At 30.1% G+C, this 20,238-nt stretch overlaps 1 protein-coding gene across 1 annotated transcript; it reads left to right on the top strand.

Annotated features, from left to right (window-relative positions):
- The first annotated feature begins 247 nt into the window (after positions 1 to 247).
- LOC114129615 (protein BTG2-like) lies at positions 248 to 1,730 on the top strand. The gene has a single exon (XM_050205826.1). It carries the CDS (start codon positions 352 to 354, stop codon positions 1,156 to 1,158), a length of 807 nt encoding a protein of 268 aa, XP_050061783.1. The 5' UTR covers positions 248 to 351; the 3' UTR covers positions 1,159 to 1,730.
- The last annotated feature ends 18,508 nt before the right edge of the window (positions 1,731 to 20,238 follow it).

Below are 20,238 nucleotides of genomic sequence, written 5' to 3'. Positions count from 1 at the left end.
TATTTATCTTGGTGCCTGTAGCAAAATTCAGTTAATCACTTTTGAGTATTTGATTTCCAGTTTGGATAGGTGCAATGCATAATCTAACTTAAAACGTAGATTTACTGTAGTTACTATTTACTATCGTCTGTCGTATTATCTTAATAATTTTTGAGTTATTCGATGTGTTCGAAGTCATACTTAAATTTTAATCTTATTTCTTGATAATTGATCGAAACGTATCGCCCCGTATAGTTAATTAATAATAATTTATGGTGTTTGTGTGTTGCAGGTTGTGCGATCGTATATTGTATATTACATAGAATATTGAATATATAAAAATAGAATAGACGATATAATCGCAGCTGCACGATGAGGGTGGAACTAGAATCTGCCGTTAAGTTTATCATATCAATGCTGCGCGCGGGACACCGATCGAGGCTGGTCCGCAGCAAAGGCGACAAGTTCTTTCTGGAACCCGAAATAGAGATGTTGCAACTATCACTGTTGACCGTCATGAATCGCCAGTACAAAGACTTCTGGTTCCCAGAGTCACCGAATCGTGGATCTGCGTACCGGTGCATCAGAATCAACAAGGACAAGATGGATCCGATCATTGCTCGCGCTGCCGACGCGTGTGGCCTTTCGTGCCACCTGATCCGCACGTACTTGCCCGACGAACTTACGTTGTGGGTTGATCCGTCTGAAGTGTCCTACCGCATCGGCGAGGAGGACGGTAGCATTTGCGTACTGTACGAAGCTCCGATTCAACAACCGCTCGAAATCGCTGCCACACAGCCGGGTCGACCTTCGTCGTCGTCATCGTCTTCGTCTTCGGTGTCCACGTCTCCCGGATCGTATTCCTCATCCTCTCCGCCGTTTAACAACAGCCAAAACCGCAACAGTCATCTCCATCTCCAGCATCAACAGCAACAGCAACACCTCCAGCAACAACAGCAACATCAACAGCAACAGCAGCAACAACAGCAACAGCAACAACACCAACAGCAACAACAGCAGCAAATGCATCAGGCCGACGGCATGGTGGGTTCATATCCCAACTACACATCCCCGGTTAAACCGTCGAATGTGATCACGTTCGTGCCGCCCTCATACGGATCTCCAGTACAATTCGTACACTCTCCTTACCAGTCGTATCCCGCTTTTATTTCCAGTTAATTTTAGAGAAAACGTATTCACACCGATTCAAAAGGAAAAATGCTTATTTGATGTGTATTTTTAGTGATTAAGAATGAAATGATAAAAAAAGATAAAATGCTTAAACGTTTAGATTTATATTATTTATTAGGTAAGTACCTATATATACATATTTATTTGATATAATAATATATATTATATTAACAACACATATATAAGTATGTGTGTTGGTAAGATATTATTTGCAAACAAAAAAATAACATCGTAATTTATACGTGAAGCACTCAGTATATTATATTGTATACGATACTTATCCCACCCAAGACTACCCATTGATACCGTGATCTCACAAATCCTAAAAAAGTGTGCTGATAGGACGTTGAATTATTATTCTCGGATTGTGTTTGTGTGTTCCTCGACTTCTTCTCGAGACATAGTCCGTGATTATACGTTTTGCTGTAATAATAAAAAAAACCTTTCCCAGTCCCCATCCCTCCCCAATTAATTTTTGCAATTTGTACTGGGTGCTTACTTGAGTCAGTTGTTGAATGTGATAAGAACTTCTAAAATAAAAAAAAAAAAAAAAAAAAAAAGGAAAACAAAATGATTATATGTGATGAGAGCTATACTGAGTAGACTAGGTTGTGTAATACGTTTTCGAAGAAAATCGTTTGTAACCATGTTTTGTTTTGTATAATAATAAAATCTATCTATTTTGTGTATGCGTGTGTGTAGGATTTTTTTTTTATAGTTGTTTAAATAACATTACAATAATTATTATTACTGTTCCATAAAAAATATTATATAGGTGTACGATGTACCTCGTATATAAAAGGCTTTTACAAATACTGATTATAAATAAATCCATTTTTTGCATTTCATTTAATAGTTATTATCGGTGTGTTGATATTACATTATATTCATGATTGTCGAGTTGAAAAAAAGAAATATTATCGAAAAAGAATAACATACCTATTATAATTTAATGTTATTAAAATAATTGTACACTTACATACACGATTAATAATTGTTATACTATTCGTCACTTTCCTCGACCACCACCACCTCAACTAACATCTCTCATCGTGCACATTTGCAGGCGCTTTCAATTTTATTATTATTTTATTCCCCGTTAAAAAATGTAATTTTTATGTTTTTATTTCTTGAACGTGTGATAATGAAATGTTGTTCATGTTCCGTTACCATGTCGGTGCGCGTATTACGGTCAATTACTATTAGACTAAAATTTTTGTCATTCGACCGTATATATTACTATATTAATATAATATTTTCCATTACATTCCGGCGGTGACACAAGGCGTTACATCGTATTTTGGTAAATATATGTGTCCACTTAATTCGCCGAACAAAATTAATTAATTTATTGATTATTAAAAAATTTAAATCATCTATTGTTCCTTTAATATTAAACGTTGATTTTTTTTTTTGATTTTTTTCGTCTAAGTGGTACACAATTCGTACACTAAACGAGATAGGACTCGGAGACCGACTGGTTAAAGCTTATAATAGTTACATTTTTTGCACTATAATTCATGATGTTGCATAATATGCACTGTAGGAGTGAAGTGATAATGCGATAGTGATTAAAAGAATTCATTTTTCTCATACTATAAAAAGTTAAAAGTTACGCGCAAACGCATGACGTAGTAATGTATAAATATATTCACAAATGTATGATTTTTCGCAAATAATTTGAGACTTTTACTACCAATATTTTATATAATCGTTTGGTCAATTAAAATTTGTATTTATATTTAACTATATTATTTTATTGTGTATATTATCTTCGTTATAACTATTAATTATTATTACATTCAATCCTCACGAATGGTTTATCGTGTTAATGAATTTTTTTTTAAGCTGATCTAACGTTTGCTAGTCGTAATATATATATTTATGCTGGTTTTATATTATGTCAATCAAAAGTATGTTAAAGGGAAATCACGTTGCACGATATTTGGGAATAGATTCGAGTACCAATATAATATACCTACTATTATATTTCATAATTTATATAACGTGCCAGACTCGATGACAGGGGGAGTCTCCATATATTAAGACCTTGTAAATGTATTATAGTAATTGTAGATATTTTGCACTGATCTCTCTCTCCCTCTCCCCCCCTGTCAGCGTGTGCTATAAGCAGTTCTGTCTTTTATTTTTACTCAATATCTCTCTTACCTCTCTCTATCTCACATTCTCGTTCTTTCTTCCCATCTTGTTTATAAGTGTGTAGATGGACAGATAGATAGATAGAGAGATAATAATAATACAATATCATATAGTTAAGCTATATATTCCCCATTGTTGCGTTTTAAATATTTAAAATCGTTTTCCGTACCCGGCGTCGACTTCGTGATAATAATTTAACAATATATAAATAAATAAATTTGTTGTGATACTTAGGCTTATTGCATACATATACGTACGATATATAAATAATAATATTATGTATATTATGTTATACTTGAACAATTTTTGTATCAAACAATAATTAACCTACATAATTTGCTTATATGTTAAATATATTATTGTAATTTTACTTTTTTTTTTTTTTTTTTTTAATATATTATATATTTATAATTGACCAAATTGTTTTATAGTATATCGTGTAAGTATTTAATGAAAAATTAAAACTTTGATATATATTTATACACATTACTCATACCTACACTTAATACCCAGTTGTACGAATTATATTATATACTACGTGCAACGGAAACGTGAATTTTAAAAACTATCCACGTCGATCTGTAATATATACATATTATTTAAACTATAATAATATGTCGGATTTGTTTTTTTCCGTACCATATCATCTTACTATTTTTAATGTTTACTTACAAAATTTACAATATTGATTTTTAAGCGCCCAGTCTTTTTGTGTTTTAATATATTATTTTTTGTAGTACCTGTATACATTATTATTGTATTATTTGATTTTTTTTTTTTGTATTTTTACTTGTCCCAAAATATAATTGTTGTATTTTGAATGCGCCATGATATATTGTAATTAAGTATGTATGTGTATAAGTTTTTTTTTGCTTCCTGTTATAGGTTTTAAAGTTTAATAATTTAAAACATTATACATTATGAATTATAATATTATTATTATTATTATTACTATATTATTATTATTATTATTATTATTATTATCGGTGTTCTCTCAACTTTTGAATGTGATATACGTTTTTTAAGAAGAAAAATAATAAAAAATATACCAATTATAAATTGATGTATAATTTAAAAGAAACCGCTTGTTTATTCTTTATACTTATCATAATTTTTTTACCTGTTATATCTATTCACTGCAGCTATAATTAACAACTCATATGCATTAGAAAAAAAAAACGATGCACGTTAAGCGGTTAGATCTACACTGCACGTGTATAAGCATTGAAACTAAATGTTTGCAGTGGTTATATTATGCGTTTCCAATCAAAACTGGACACGACGAAAATATCACGAAGCTTAATAATTATATTATTCGTGAAAGGGTTTCCCTAAAACGAAGTACCTCATACGACTAGTATCGAACTAGGGCACCCAAAAGTAGGGTCAGTCTCCACTTCTCTCGGACTTTCTTTTCTATTCAGATTTCACTATTTAGTTTTTCAGGTCAATGGTTGTAATGGTAATAAAATATTACGATTCATGTCACACAAATAGTATCCAAATTAATATTCGTTTAATGAATATTTTTTTTCTTATAAAAGTAACTATGTTAAAATTAGGCAAGATAATAGACCTAGAAATTTGATAACGGTCCTATTTGTCAACATATTATTAAGAAATAATTAAGTAAGTATAAAAAAAAAACAAGCCAAGTGAATTTAAAATTACTTTAGCTGTTTATTGTTATATATATTTATCTAAAAAGAAATCATAATATCATATTATATTGGTGTATAATGGAAAATTGTTTGTGGAACGTCTTTGGTGATAACGAATATACGATAAACTTATATTTCAGGACGGAAGATAATTAAGCTGGCTACACACGGAGCGGTTTGACCGCGCGCGGTTTCGCCCGTATGAATATGCCATTTGATTAACCCGTGTTTAATTTTAAGCGGTTTTCCGCTGCGGATAAAAACCGCGACCGCGCGCGGTCAAACCGCTCCGTGTGTAGCCAGCTTTACATTTTATATTTTTTCAGAGTTTAAAATTCTGAAAATGTTTGCACAATTTATATTGTATAATATTATATGAAACATTTAACCAATCATTTATCGTGCGATATCCTATGTTTAAACGTAATGGAGACTGGACGGTGAAAACACTTTCGGGAAACAATAAAGCCGCAAAAGTTTCGTGCAGCGTTTTGTCGATCCTGTTTGTTCGATTCAATATTGTTAGTCGTTGGGCTCGCGGATAGGGATTTTGGACAGATAGATATTGGATTTTACCGGTAGACGATAATATTATGTCGGTACGCACAAGTCTACGAAAAATAGCCAAAAAATGTATTTATCGATTTCATCGCGGTATGGGGTGGTTCGTCATCGTGTTTTGAAACGTACGACGACGACGGTATATAATGAATATACATATATATATATATAGGAACATTACAATCGGCATATTTAATGTTACATCGCGTTCGGTTTATATATAGATATATATAAATAAAATTTATCTAAGGTAATTTATATACCGTATAACCGTATGCCGTATACCTGTACGTATAAGTATAGTCATCACGTAGCATAACCTACACCCACATATAGCACGTATACTACTAAGCGCCGCCGTAAACCCGCTGTAGCTGTATACCTGCTAGCTACTATACGTATGAGTTATTCCAATTAAAATTACATCGGGGAAAAAAAAACAATTTTGATCCGAATAACGAGCGTCTTGAGTCTTAAAGATGAAGCTTATACGTCGCGGTACCCTCCGGCGTGTACGGGGTGTGTAATGCGGATTACGCGTATACAGGTATTACACACGTCATATTATACGTATAAGCGTGGAGGGCGTCTCGCGAATATTTACCATTTTAAAGTGGCGCGTAGAACGACGCGAACTCCGTCGACCCGCGGACTGTATATACTTAGGTAGGTACTATACCTTTTTAAATATTAGTGAACCCTCGCGGGACACCCTGTCGCACATCGTCTGCTTGCTGCGTATATATATATATATAGTAATGCTTTTACGCGATGCGAATTTCGGCGTAGGCCCCTCATTTCCGAGACTATATATGTATAGAGTAAGTACGTACGCTTATATATTATATATAAATTATAAATAGTGTCCGCCCCGTCGCCGTGAGTAGGTAGTTATATATATTTATATACTCGCGAGTTTAATGTTATTATAATAGTTTAATATCATATTATTATTATTATTATTATTATTATTATATGTATGATACACAGAATTAATCGTCGGGGTAGGTCTCGCGGCTACCTCCCCCCCCCCAAAAAACGGTTTCACGTTTAGTTTCGTTGGTTCTTACGTACGACCAAAACACGATATCGGGAAGAAAATCGAAACGACAATTGAGCAAACGACTGTGCTACGAACGTAGTTCAATAAGAATTGCGATCGTTGTCTATGTACAATATGACGCATTATAATACTTAATACACACCATGCGTACTACGAAGATGATTCACCAATCGTTCTCACCCCTATTTTTTCGTACACCCGCATTATATTATTACGAAGCTGACGACGACGAGCAGACAACACGTTTGTCAACAACCCCCTTTTTTATGAATGTATATTATATTTTATACTTAAATAATAATTCATATTTTGTCCGATTTCTTATAATACTAATATATTGAAATCTTTAAGAGTACTCGCAAAAACTGCAATTTGAATCATATTTTCAAATAATTTTATACGATTTATAAGACGCGTTTCCTTTGATGATAACATTTTTTTTTTTTTAAACGTTGATGATTACGACATTTCCAATCTAATCCAAAATGCTGTCATTATTTTGCAACAGAGTTTTCGAATTTTGCAACAAATCCTACCCACTACTAGAAACACACACAGCTCAGCGATGTCGATTTCATTAGACACCAGGACCTTGCGCAAGAGTTCGACCTCTCCATAGTTTGTCTTTTTTTTTCCAATCAAGTCATCAACAGCTATTAATTGGTTTTATCGAATTAAAAGGTATTTCTTTACTGCGAAACACTTGAAATATAATGTATGATTGTCAATTAACCTATAATAATTAATTAAAACTTTTCATATAGGTACACAAAAAATTTAGTATAAATTTATATTTTTTTTCACAATCCCATTTACGAAGAAATCCTCCGTTTGGATCCATGTGACACCCCGACTTTGACCAATCTGAACAAACGTTTCTCGTTATTTTACAATTTATATATTATATTTAATTTAATATTTATTTCACGAACGTTTGGTATCGAAATCGAAATTCGAACATATTATATGCATTGAATAAACAAACGTCCTTAATAATAAAAAATACAGATGTAAGTACCTAGTGTCTGTAGTCAAGTTTTTATCAACTATTATTTACATGGGCAATGCTTATGCAAATTATGAATTGTTAACAGATTCATGTTAATTAATATAATTTTTAAATCATTATACTCCAAAACCTGTTGAAAAAAAAATTACACTTAAATGTTAAATGGTACAATGAATCTTTATTATTGAAATTATAGTTGCTATATATAGTTGCGAGATGTCATGAGGGTATGAACCCGCTTATGGGACGGTGACATTTTTTATGCCCGTTCATCCTCCTCTTAAGACCATAAGTAGTGGCATTATCCAAATGTATTATTTAAAGAAAAAAATAGGGATGACGAGCATGCTTGGTAAAATCACTGTGCGCACGAATTATATTGTTTGCAGTATGCACCGGAGGATTATTTATATAGGACTTTGTTGCGTTTTGAATAACGTAATATTTCAGCCTGCACTATAGACGATTCTTCGAATTGCACTCAAAAACTATTATTATCATTGAGTTTATAAATTGTTTTTTGTTTTTTTCATTAATCTCTATTAATTTAATTTTCATCCCGACGAATAGCTGTTGTTTTGCCATATTTTAATCGAATCAAATGTCCGTATCCGCGAAGTACGCAGTATATTATTATAACGCAGTGGTGTCACGAATATCATATAATATATCCACTAGGGTAAATATCGAAGCTACCCACCCTCCCGTCCATGAGCATATACATAAAATTAAAACCTGCCTGCGAATAATTTGATTCTGTTGTATAAAATATAAATATTGATTTAATTTTACAATATATAAATCAACATCAATCTATATAACACATTATAATTATGTTTTATTATTTAACCTATAATTTCCGACAATAGCCACCCCACGGCATGTACGTATAATATAATATTATCTTTTCAGTTTCCCCGTATACGCATATAATAGATACCTACAACAATAATATGAGCATACGTTTTTCTACTCCCGAGTAAATCGGTAAAATATGTTTATATTGAACGACAAATTTATCTCTTCCAAAACAACGGGTATTCTAACTTAAGTATATGAGCCAAAATTGTTGGGTAAAAAAATTAAAATAATATAGGATTCAAAAAGGCTGTACACGTCGATTACACCGACGATATCTCGAGTTCGAAATAATATGACGTTTTTTTTCCCAAGTATGCCGCGGTCAGTCGACATATTATTATGGACGGACATTTCTGAAATATTCTCCATTTGAACTTTTGCCCCTAACATATTATTATAATATTATATAGGTACTGTGTTTGTGATGGCACCGGTTATGCGTTTGGTGTCGACAACAAATAACGATATACCTATGCATAGATATATCGTCATGCGACGTAGGTCTACATGCGATACAATTAAAAATAAATAGGTATTATAATAAATTTGTAATTTATAAAAGACTATCCTTTATAACACGAACAATATGCCTATACATATACACGTGTATTATGTTTAGTACAAAATATTTCATTTGTGCTATCTATATAATTGTGTACTACTTTACTGTTTTAAATTAAAAATTGAAAAACATTACTATCGTATTTAATCGAACATAAAAAAAATTGTTTAGTTGAGTTGTTATCAACTCTAAATGTTAACTGTACTGGTCGAAAAGGGCGCGGTGGTAAGTTTTAACCGAAAAAAGAACTGTATAATATTATATAGGATTTGGCCGAAAAATACTCTACCTACCTACCGATTTTGACGATTTAAGGAAGTTTTAATTAATAGGATTAAACTAGTTATATATTTCAGGATGGCTAACCCGCTTAGAATAATATTAAAATCACAACAGTGTATTCGTTAATTTCTGCTTGAAAATTATGATTACACGTAAGAAAAAATAATTACTTATATTATTATTATTCACCGCAGGTGAATTGACAACTCGGCAACGTCGGGTAATACACCGAGTCATATATACGTCATATACACATACATACACTCGTACCTATACTATTACTATGTACCTACCTTGCTTACTGAATGATTGAGTCTTCTCTGAATTAAACGAGTTATTAATAATAATAAAAATCATTACGGACTCATATTATTTTCTACACGTTCTACTTTTTTTTTTGTATAGAATTCCATGTTAAAATATATGAAAAATTGTGTAATATATATTATAATATAAAATCACTCGTTACCGCTAGTGACGAAATCGCATATTTATGACAAAAAAATTACCCGGATTTTAATTTCCCAAAATGTTTGTATTATTGTATTGTTTTATATATCGTAGCGAATTGATATAGCATTCGATCTATTAAAAATAACTTCAAAGCTGATGTACTCATATTACGTAATATTATACTATATAGGTAACTAATTAATGACATGATTATTTTATCGGAGAACTCTCATTATTTCAAATACTCGACATTTTGGAAAATATAGATTATTAACTATACGTGAGTTTTAATACGAGTTATAAGTATACAAAACATTGATGAACGGCGTGAAGTGGAATATAGGGTTATCCCGCAAAAAGTTGGCCCACCCCTCTACTCATTTATACTTGAAATGCTATAAAGTGATTTTCATAGTAAAAAAAACTATAATGATATTAATAAAATTATACTATAATAAATTATTAATACTCATAGTAATATATTCTACTTCAAATGTGTTATAAAAAATATTAATAATGTATATTTTTATTCAAAAAACTTTTTAATAATCTATTTCAGAAAAAAATACCATAAATAATTTATACCTATGCTAGAAAAGGGAAAAAGTTGGGATCTCAACAGGATACTTCTTAAATATTACAAAAAAAAATCCCAAGAATTATGCGTGAAAAAAAGGGGGATGTGTATGTATGGTGAACCACACCGTATAATTGAACTTAGATAATTTAAAAATTATTTACAAAATCGTCGAAATTTGAAGAATCTGTACAATTTCTGGAAGTATTTTTAGAGAAAAATTTGAAACTATTCTTACGTATTGCTTATGAGATCGGAATTGGAGAAAAATGTTTTTTCTTAGCAATATTCGATAAGCAAGTCGTCTTAAAATAGTATGTGGTAGCTAATCTACTGTTAGGTACTAGTTGTGTAAGAATTAAGAAGTATGTAAACACGATCATTTGTGCAAGTGTATCTAGCGAGCTATTAGCATCGTCCGCGTATTCGCATTTATTGAAATCACTGCGCATTCATTAAAAATCAAATAGGTATATCGTTCTTATGACTAACAAAAAGCTAAAAGTCTAATAAAAATTACGCGTACGTAGAATGATCGGATCTCAATTCTGTACAATTAATATTAGAGCTCCCATTGGCCTTTTTTAAAAGACTATTGTAGGAGTTAGAGTTTTAAGACAATAAGTGACAGCTGTTTCAAATTTCTTAGAAAAAAAAGTATACTCAACCTACTTTGAGTAGACAATTTAGAAACCGAAATAGGATTTGAACAACATTTTTAATTTGATATAAAATCGATTCTGACAGGAATCAACTATCGGTATGGCCCCAAATATACCTAAACTCAAACATCTTTACAGAATTATTATTGATTTATTCCGTGTACACACACACACATACACACACATACATATATATAGGCGTTATTTGAAATTTGTCAGCCTTTTAGCAGTTTTAGGCGTAAATCGTGATACAAACGATTTCGGCCGTCTTAACCCATTGCGGTAATGACCGCATAACACAATAAACTTGTTCGAATGAATACATAGAAAATCTGCTATCTATAGGTACATATTGTATGTTGTACGTTTGATACTGCCACATTGCGTGTGTGTCAATATATAATATAGAAAGCCAGATGTATATATATATATATATATAAGTACGGGTACGAACGGTAATATACTACCTTTGAAAAAAAAAAATTGTTCTCGATGTAATGCATTTTAAACCATACACGCGTCATAATATATATACATATACCTGTATATTATTCGAGACGAAAAGAAACCGGAAATATATATACACATTTGAATATGTGTCTACTTTTACTCGAATACTTGACAAGACCACTATCATATTATACGTAGGTATATATATATATGTACAGGTACTATATGTGCGCGAGTATATCTATCTAAAACCCATTATATAGGTATATATAATATAATATATACCTAATATATACCTACGCGTACGGTTGTAATTTATTTTTTAGCACACGCGCGCGTCTAGTGCAGTTTTACGTTTCCGATGACAATATATATAATACGAACCGACGTCCGATAAAATGTATTTTGATTAACTGTGTTATTATTACAGCGTGCGGCTAAATGAAAACGAATATACCGACTTATAAGTTATAATAGGCTTTTATCCAAGCACTATCCATTTTATTGTGTTATCGTTTATTATATATACGAGATTGGTTAAATTTAATTCTACACTTTTATTTGTATTCACGGGCATTTTTTTCGATCAAAACAATTTCAACGAAATACAATCTGTTTATATTAATTACCGCAGGTATAATATCTACTACCTATTATTGTAATAACGATTTTTCTACTAACGGTTTTTGTTATTTTCATATCATTCAATACATTTTAATCGTAAGAACTTAAAACATTCACATTGCCTATTACCTATATGTAAGCTATTAAATTTTCTATGCATTGAAATTTAAAAAAAAAATTGTTTAATTTTAAGCCATTTATGTATTATTACGTGTTGGACCAAAAATATCGAAATTTAATACAAGGTAAAAATAAGTCATTTTTATAAGATATTAAAAAATATTTATATGTATGATTTTTTTTTTTTAGCGTTTTAACTTAAAATTTTCATAAAATCAAGAAAATTCTCTTATTATTTGAAAAATTTCAATTTTCATTACTCACAATTGAAAACTTAATCCACGAGTTATCTTTAATAATGCTTACAGAAATTAGTAAATTTAAATAGTATATAATATACAATAATTTTTTTATTATTAGCATTTGATAAGTTTAAATTTTGACAAAGTTGGTTAGGTACTTAAACGAAGAATAATTATTTTGTCGTTATTCAAAAAATATAATTCGTTCTGGGGACTTAGAAGTTGTACGTATCACAACATTCGTAACATTCATAATTTTTTCATACGGTACACTTCCTTACTTTATAAAATTAGCTGCGATAGTGGATAGTCCAAGGTTATTATACCCACAATATGTACAATAAACTATGATTTACCTGCCGCATGGAATATCATATTATATGGCTACTATATAATATTATATGTACGCAAAATAACGCGTATATATAAATATAATATACAAATTATTAGCAGTACACCTACGTGATGTGTATATGCTATAGCTTATATATAAGTATTATTATTAATTGTATCGTATTGTTTGGTTGATTGCGGTAACCATCGTCCAAAATTTAGAATGTGTAGGCGAGGGGGCACGGTTTGGGGTGGATGACGTGCGTGCATTTTATAACAAAACGCGTCCGTTCGAAATCAATTTATGTCACACAGTAGGTACCTAAGTCGTATACTCGTATTATAATATAATTATACCCTCTTCTTCTCGAGAATAATATTTCCTATAGAAGAAAACAAACTGACGTTGGCATCATTTATTATATATATATAGTAATATACTATACGTAGGTTGTTATATTTTTACTGAATTTATCATTATGGTCAGTGGGTCGGGAGGAATGGAGGAGGATTCAATAGTGAGAAATGTCACCGTGAATACTTTCCCTTACCCACGTACACGAACCGTGGGTTTAGAGTGAACGAATGTAAGGATGACGACGAGTAGGTACTCAAAAATAGCAGACAATAATGGCTAAAAAACGTCTCAATAAAAACTTTTTATTCTTGAACAACATTCCCTTTTCTGCAAGGAATTAAAATTATTTAAAGGTCAGAGCGAGCTTATCGTATTGCATAATATAATGTAATATACATTATGTTATTTAGGGAGTGACGGATGAAAAAAAATACCTCTCATAACTACATCTCATTATACTTCAGAACTTCAGAAGGCATTATATTATTGCCGATACTAGCAAGCAGCGACCTGCTTTATCAAGTATAACGACTGAAAAGTATAATATTATGTCATTGATTGACGGGGTACAAGTCAATTATATAATATAATATACTATTATGATTTACCTTTGTACAGATAAAACGCGACTAGGTATAACGATTTAATTATGATAAAAATAATGATAATTTTTAGACGAGTAGAATCGTACAAACAAAATTGAAAGTATAGGTATCTATAGTATAACTATAGGACCTTTAAAGGTACCTACTGAAACACTTAGTTTTATTTAATATAATTTATTTGTAGTGCAATGAATAAAAACTTTATTAAAACTTAGAATTAACTAGGTACCTACTTACAATAATATTATTTCAATATTTTTTTAAGTTTCCACCATTGGTGTCTAGGCTAAATATAATACAAAAGGAACGTTATATTATAGGGTATCGAAAACATGTAAAATGTTTTATAGAAGTTTGTTAAGTTTAAACAATTTTTTATGCGTAGGTTTCATGGAACTACGAAAGGTGACTGTCCTTATTTTTCCCTGCGGGGGTGAGCGTCATTTCAGCATTTTAGAGAGTGTAAACTTTTAGGCAAGCCTATTTTACATTTCACCTGGTCGTTTAGTTTATACAATTGGTAGTAGGTTTGTAATGTCATATTCCCCTTTCCTTTTATAATTCTAACTAAAATTATCATACATTAGGACAACAATGTACTTTTAAAATATTTAGAAGTTTAAAGAATTTAAACTTGAAAACTAATTAGCAATTTAAAGTACCAGCTAAAACAATATTTTAATATTATTTTATAAAAGAAGAAAAATAAAGTTTTATAGAAGAACACTTCAATTTGTTAATTTCGTCTTTAAGTTATCGTTAAATTTGTGGCATCATCAATGAGATATTAAGCAATAGAATGGTAGAATACTAGAATCGGTAAGTGGTAGCGTTATACACCTCGACCAGGAAAAATTTATTTGGACAATTTATTTCTTTTTGACAAGTTTTCAAACATATCATTTAAACGAGTTGAAATTACTAAAAGACACAAACACATTTTTATAATATATTCCGCAATAAAGAAAATAATTTATTTTGATTCAACCAACTTAGATATTATTGACCATTAGTCAATCACCGAAAGTTTTGAGTCTCTACAAAATTTTGATGAAAAGTAACCGTGTTTTGTAGTCGCCCCAACGATAATATTCGTTAACACAATATGTATTCGTCAAAATGAAAAACATAGTTTATGTGCACGATTAAAGATTCATCCGTTTCGAAAATGATGTACGATATAATTACTAAAATTCAACTTAATAATATAGTTAATTTTTCAATTCACCCAAATTAATCGCCCATCGTCCCAACTCCACAACGGTTGATAAGGTAATCTTTTTTTTTTTTACCTTCTGTTAAATCTATAACATATTAAAAAAATAATATAGTTTAGTGTGCACGTTTTTCCCTCTCCCCCAACAACGGTTCTGCATAACGGTCTGCAAAAGTTCAATATTCAATATCCATCATAATATGACGGGTGGACACAAGAAATGCATTTCGAAAGCGCAAAATGTCGATTTTGACCTTTGGAAATAATTGTGCGTAGGTACGTACGAGAATGAGAAACCTGTGCACCATTATATTAATATAGTCATCGGTTTTGTGCGCACTGCTCATCATCCTACACTAATGTGGACTGCAAGTTGGTGTTATACGCCAGACATGACATAAAGCTATTTTCTTCGCCGGGCATTCGACGATTTGAGTAGTATCAGCTGCGCGCGGTATTGGAAACACAGTCATTTCTACGATTTTATTTTTTGATAATAATAAATAATAATATTATACACACATAACAGTATAGGTTAGGTTAGGTAAAATACTCACGATAATATATAACATGTGTTTCGGTTGAGATCGGTTGCCAAGCCATATTGCAGTAGGTATTATAACCTAATCTATCTAATCGACGAAATAAATCGCTTCATCGTTACCCATTTAAGATTTAATGAAAACCACGTTTTGTGTATGTTTTTACGTCGTTTTACATCCATTCGATAATATTTTAAATTTTAATACTAAATAAACGCTATGAACGATTATAAAACTTCAATAGCGATCGTCCCACGGGCCACGACATTACGTTTTAAATTTTGTATTATTAAAAATAACGATGACCTTGCACGGTAATGTCATAATATATTGTTTCGTTCTCGAAGCTGCATCTCCGCTCCTTTACAATATAGAATACGTTAAAAAATGGCAGAGTGAACTTTTACGAATTATGAACTTACAAGAGTCACAGTTGTTTTTATTCTCGCCACCCACGTCATAAACATTAATGGATTCCTGGTATATTTTTTGTCATATAATGTAAGTAGAGATACTTTGATCAACCTTATTGGTTTTAAAAAAAAAAAATTGTGAATCCGTTTTCGCTACTATATACTGGTTATGCGTCACGAGACTTATTCTTTTCGATACTGCGGATGTAGGTATATCATGTTATCGAGAACGACGCGTTAGCTCTCAGCAATAGTATTAATATTATATAACGTAAAATATATACGTATATTACTAAATTATTAATCCATATAGTCCCGCACTCAGTCCACCCTCAGGAATTTTTTTTCAGTTAAAAACTCAAATTGATAATTTACATCTCACGATATTATTCATTACGGTGTGACATGTATAATCATATCAAATATAATTGTGATTTTCAATATGGTTGCCGCAAGCTTTTTCTGTGTGTGATGTTTACTGAGAAATTTTGTTCAAAAATCAATTATTGAATAAAATAAAAAGGGAGAAGATAAGTTACAATAATAATTACTATAATAAGAATTAAAAAATACATTTTATGTATCATATTACTGAAGCGAATGTTTTAATATTAACAATTGAAGAATGCCTCCTATCTCTCAAAGAAAAAAAAACGTCGTAAAAAGTCGTTTATAGGGCTTGAATTTTGGAAAAAGCAAAGTTTGAAAACCACTGTAATATAGGTTAGGATCTTTATGTCATAATATCTGTTTACATAATAATAAATTTATATGCATAATCGTTTATAGCGCATGATATGTATAACTTGTGGTCATTCGATTTCAAAGTAGTGTAAGTGATATGACATGGTACATGAGTCAAATACTTACACCTTTGTTAGGTATCGTACGCGTCGACGAGTGGGACTTTTTAAAATTAAAAATGCTTTAGGTATAATATGCACTTATATTAAAAGAAATCGATATAAAAGAATTTGTGTACTATAATAAATTTACAGTGACATAATTTATACGCGATAATATAAATAATACCTAAATGTATTATTGTAGTGCATAAAAATATTGTTATTGTAATATTATTACTATGTACGTCAATAGGTAGTACTAATAAGAGTGTAGTCAATCAAATACAAGCTTTACTTAATATAGGTAAATATAATTAATAATAGATAATAAACTGTCGTATCGTATTTAACGTATTTACGACTCTTTCAATTGAGTATTTGTTCTCGCAAATGCGCAATAATAATATTAAAATAATTAATAATTATAGTATAATTTATTATTTAAAAATTAAACTCTATAAAAATTATTTTCGAAAAAATTTATTATTCGAAACACGCTAAATCTCTTTATTCTCAAAGCATCGTTCAAGAATATTTACAATATATTTTATGTTGTTACTTATTTGCATAAACACATTTTTTTATAATAGTATAATATTATAAAATATTCTTTGATATTCTTTAAGTAATTTCATATCTCATTCTCTTATTTTGTTTCTTTTATCACGATTAGGTAAACAGTAATTTATTATAATTTAAAAATGCTAGTTATTTTATTGTATGAATATAAAAACATAACATTATTTCCATAACATCAAAAATCAAAAATGTGTTTAACATTTCATTTGCATTTAATAAGGTAGGTACTCCTATTAAAATTAAATGGTTTTATTTCTAAAGGTAAAAAATCCCTAAAAAACCAAAATCTAATTTATAAGCTATATTTAAAAAGTATTATAAATCGTCTTGAATACTCTATAAGATACTATAAGATAATAATACAGACAGCTAGATGAGTGTTTTTGGGGAGACGTCGTTGGAATTATTTGGAGCCAAACTCTTCCTCTGACCATTTTATACTTTTAGTCTGATTCAGTCTCGCCATCAATAGGGCTCTTTATAGGAGAATATGATGCTAATGAGGGGCGAGGCGAGCTGAAGGTCCAGAAAATGGACAGAGAATTCAACGAAAAACGTCGTTTTATTAGTATCCACACAAGAGCATCGCACGATATCACATTGACAGGCAATCAGCGACTAAGCCACAGCAGGCTTATCAATTTAACAACGATGCACTCCTATGTAGATAAACACACTCGTAGCACAGTTGTAGAAGTCGTTTATTTTTTTTTTTTTGAGGAGGAGAAAAGTGACCGTGACAATAGTCACAGTATATTAGTAAGTATAATATAATATTACGTCGGCAATTAATAGAACTATATAGGTACTGCAGCATATTATATCCATTTACTCGTATATAATATTATATTATGGTTTACCACAAAAGTCCGAAAAATCGCCGTGGAAAATCAATATTTTTCAATGCGTTTTTTTATGAAATAATCTGAAAAAGTATTTTCAAAATTATATTTATTTCAAAGTAATTTTCAAAAATTACGAACAATTATTTTTCTCGAAGTTTAACGAAGCATTCAAAATAGCCGATTTTTGAAAGTCAGTAAAAAAAATGTATTAATATTAAACAAAAATTGATGAAATTACAGCTCGTTAAATTTTTAGTCTTCTTGGAATTAATAATTACATTAGATCAATAAAAAAAAACGGGCAAGTGGGTACCGTTCTGCTGTACATTAGGGGGTGGGGTTGACCTCGGACTAGGGTAGGTTAAATTTGAATGCAATGATAGGTATCATTGTATACGAAAAACGATTCTGAACGAAGATGGTTTGTCAGCCTAGGATATAATTTCTAGTGGTTGGTGAAAAAGGTGGTTTATGTTTTAATGGCCTGAATACTGAATACAACAAAATTTAAGTTCTTTTATAATAATTGTAAGCTAAACTTATGAAAAACCTTGTATTAAATTTTCAACTCTTAGCTACTTATATAAAAATTTTTATGAAATATACCTACAAAATAATTTGCAAGTATTCATAGTTTTGACGAATTTTTGTCAATATTTGAACTTCAAATGCTAATAAAAAAAAATTGTGCCTATGTATTCTTATAATTTTTTAATCACTATAATAATAACTTATGAAGGACTTTGCATTAAATTTTCAAGTATTTTGATAGGGCCAAAAAGATTTTATCGACACATAAAAAAACAATTTTCAGAAAAATTGAAAATTTCAGTTGTCTATAAATAGCTCAAAAAAAGTCAAAATATTTTGAAAATTAAATCACTTAAAGAAAACGCGAATCTTAATAACTGGTAAAATTTTCAAGTATCTACGACTTATACTTTTTGAATAATAACAAATATTTAAAACCGTTTGAGGATAAATCGTTATCGTTACGCTATTTCGTTAAAATTTAAAATTCAAACGCACTTAAAATTTTTCCTATAATGATGCTTCGAGTGCTCTCTATAGATACTTGAAGGTAAACTTATGGAAAACTTAGTGTTGTATTTTTAATCCTTAGTTATAAACACAAAATTTTTTATGATTTTTCAACTTCAAATAATTTGCAAATATTCATGCTTTTGACAGATTTCGTAAAAATGTGAACTATGAACGCTTATAAAAAAAAAGTGTGACTAACGATTTTTAATTTTTTTTATCTCCAATAAAAACAACTCATATGTAACTCATATTGTATTAAATTTTCAAAACTTTTTGGTCATCCAACAATTTTTTATCGACACTTTAAAAAAAATTTCACAAAAAAATCGAAAATTTCAGTGGTCTATAAATAACTCAAAAAAAGTCAAAATATTTTGAAAATTTAACTATATACAGATACCACTGACATTAACATTTGGTGAAAATTTCAAGTATTTTCAGCGATTAGTTTTTGAATTACAACCATAAAAAAAATCGATTTGGTCGAAAACTGGATTTGCGTAAAAATTCCCGTTTTTCCGTCATTTTTTTTTTTGTTTTTCTCGATTTTTTTGAAAACTGTTGGAAAATGTTAACTTTTTACCTCTATAATGCACCAAGGATATTCACTTTTACATGGGAAACCACCCCCATAGTTTGAAATTGGAGCATTATTTCGACTAGTTATGCTGTACACAGACACAAAAACAAAAAAAAACAAAAACACACACCATTGTAAAATCAATACATTCATCACTTCGTTCAGAATCTAAAACATACATTATTGTAAAATCAAAACAAATAAAATTCGCTGTAATAACATAACTTTTAATATAGATTTAAGATCGTTTAAAATACTGTATTTTATTTTTAAATTACCGCAGTAATTTGTACATTTTGGTATACTTTCAGTAAAATACGTTTGAATCCAGAAAATATTATAAAATACTGACTATGTCAGTTTGGCAAGATTTCAATTTAATATAATATTAATTTTCAGGTAATTACAAATGGTTTATCAT

Source organism: Aphis gossypii, chromosome X, assembly GCF_020184175.1.
Source record: "Aphis gossypii isolate Hap1 chromosome X, ASM2018417v2, whole genome shotgun sequence".
NCBI lineage: Eukaryota > Metazoa > Arthropoda > Insecta > Hemiptera > Aphididae > Aphis > Aphis gossypii.
Note: the sequence above shows the minus strand (reverse complement) of the source record. Positions and strands in the feature narration are given on the sequence as shown.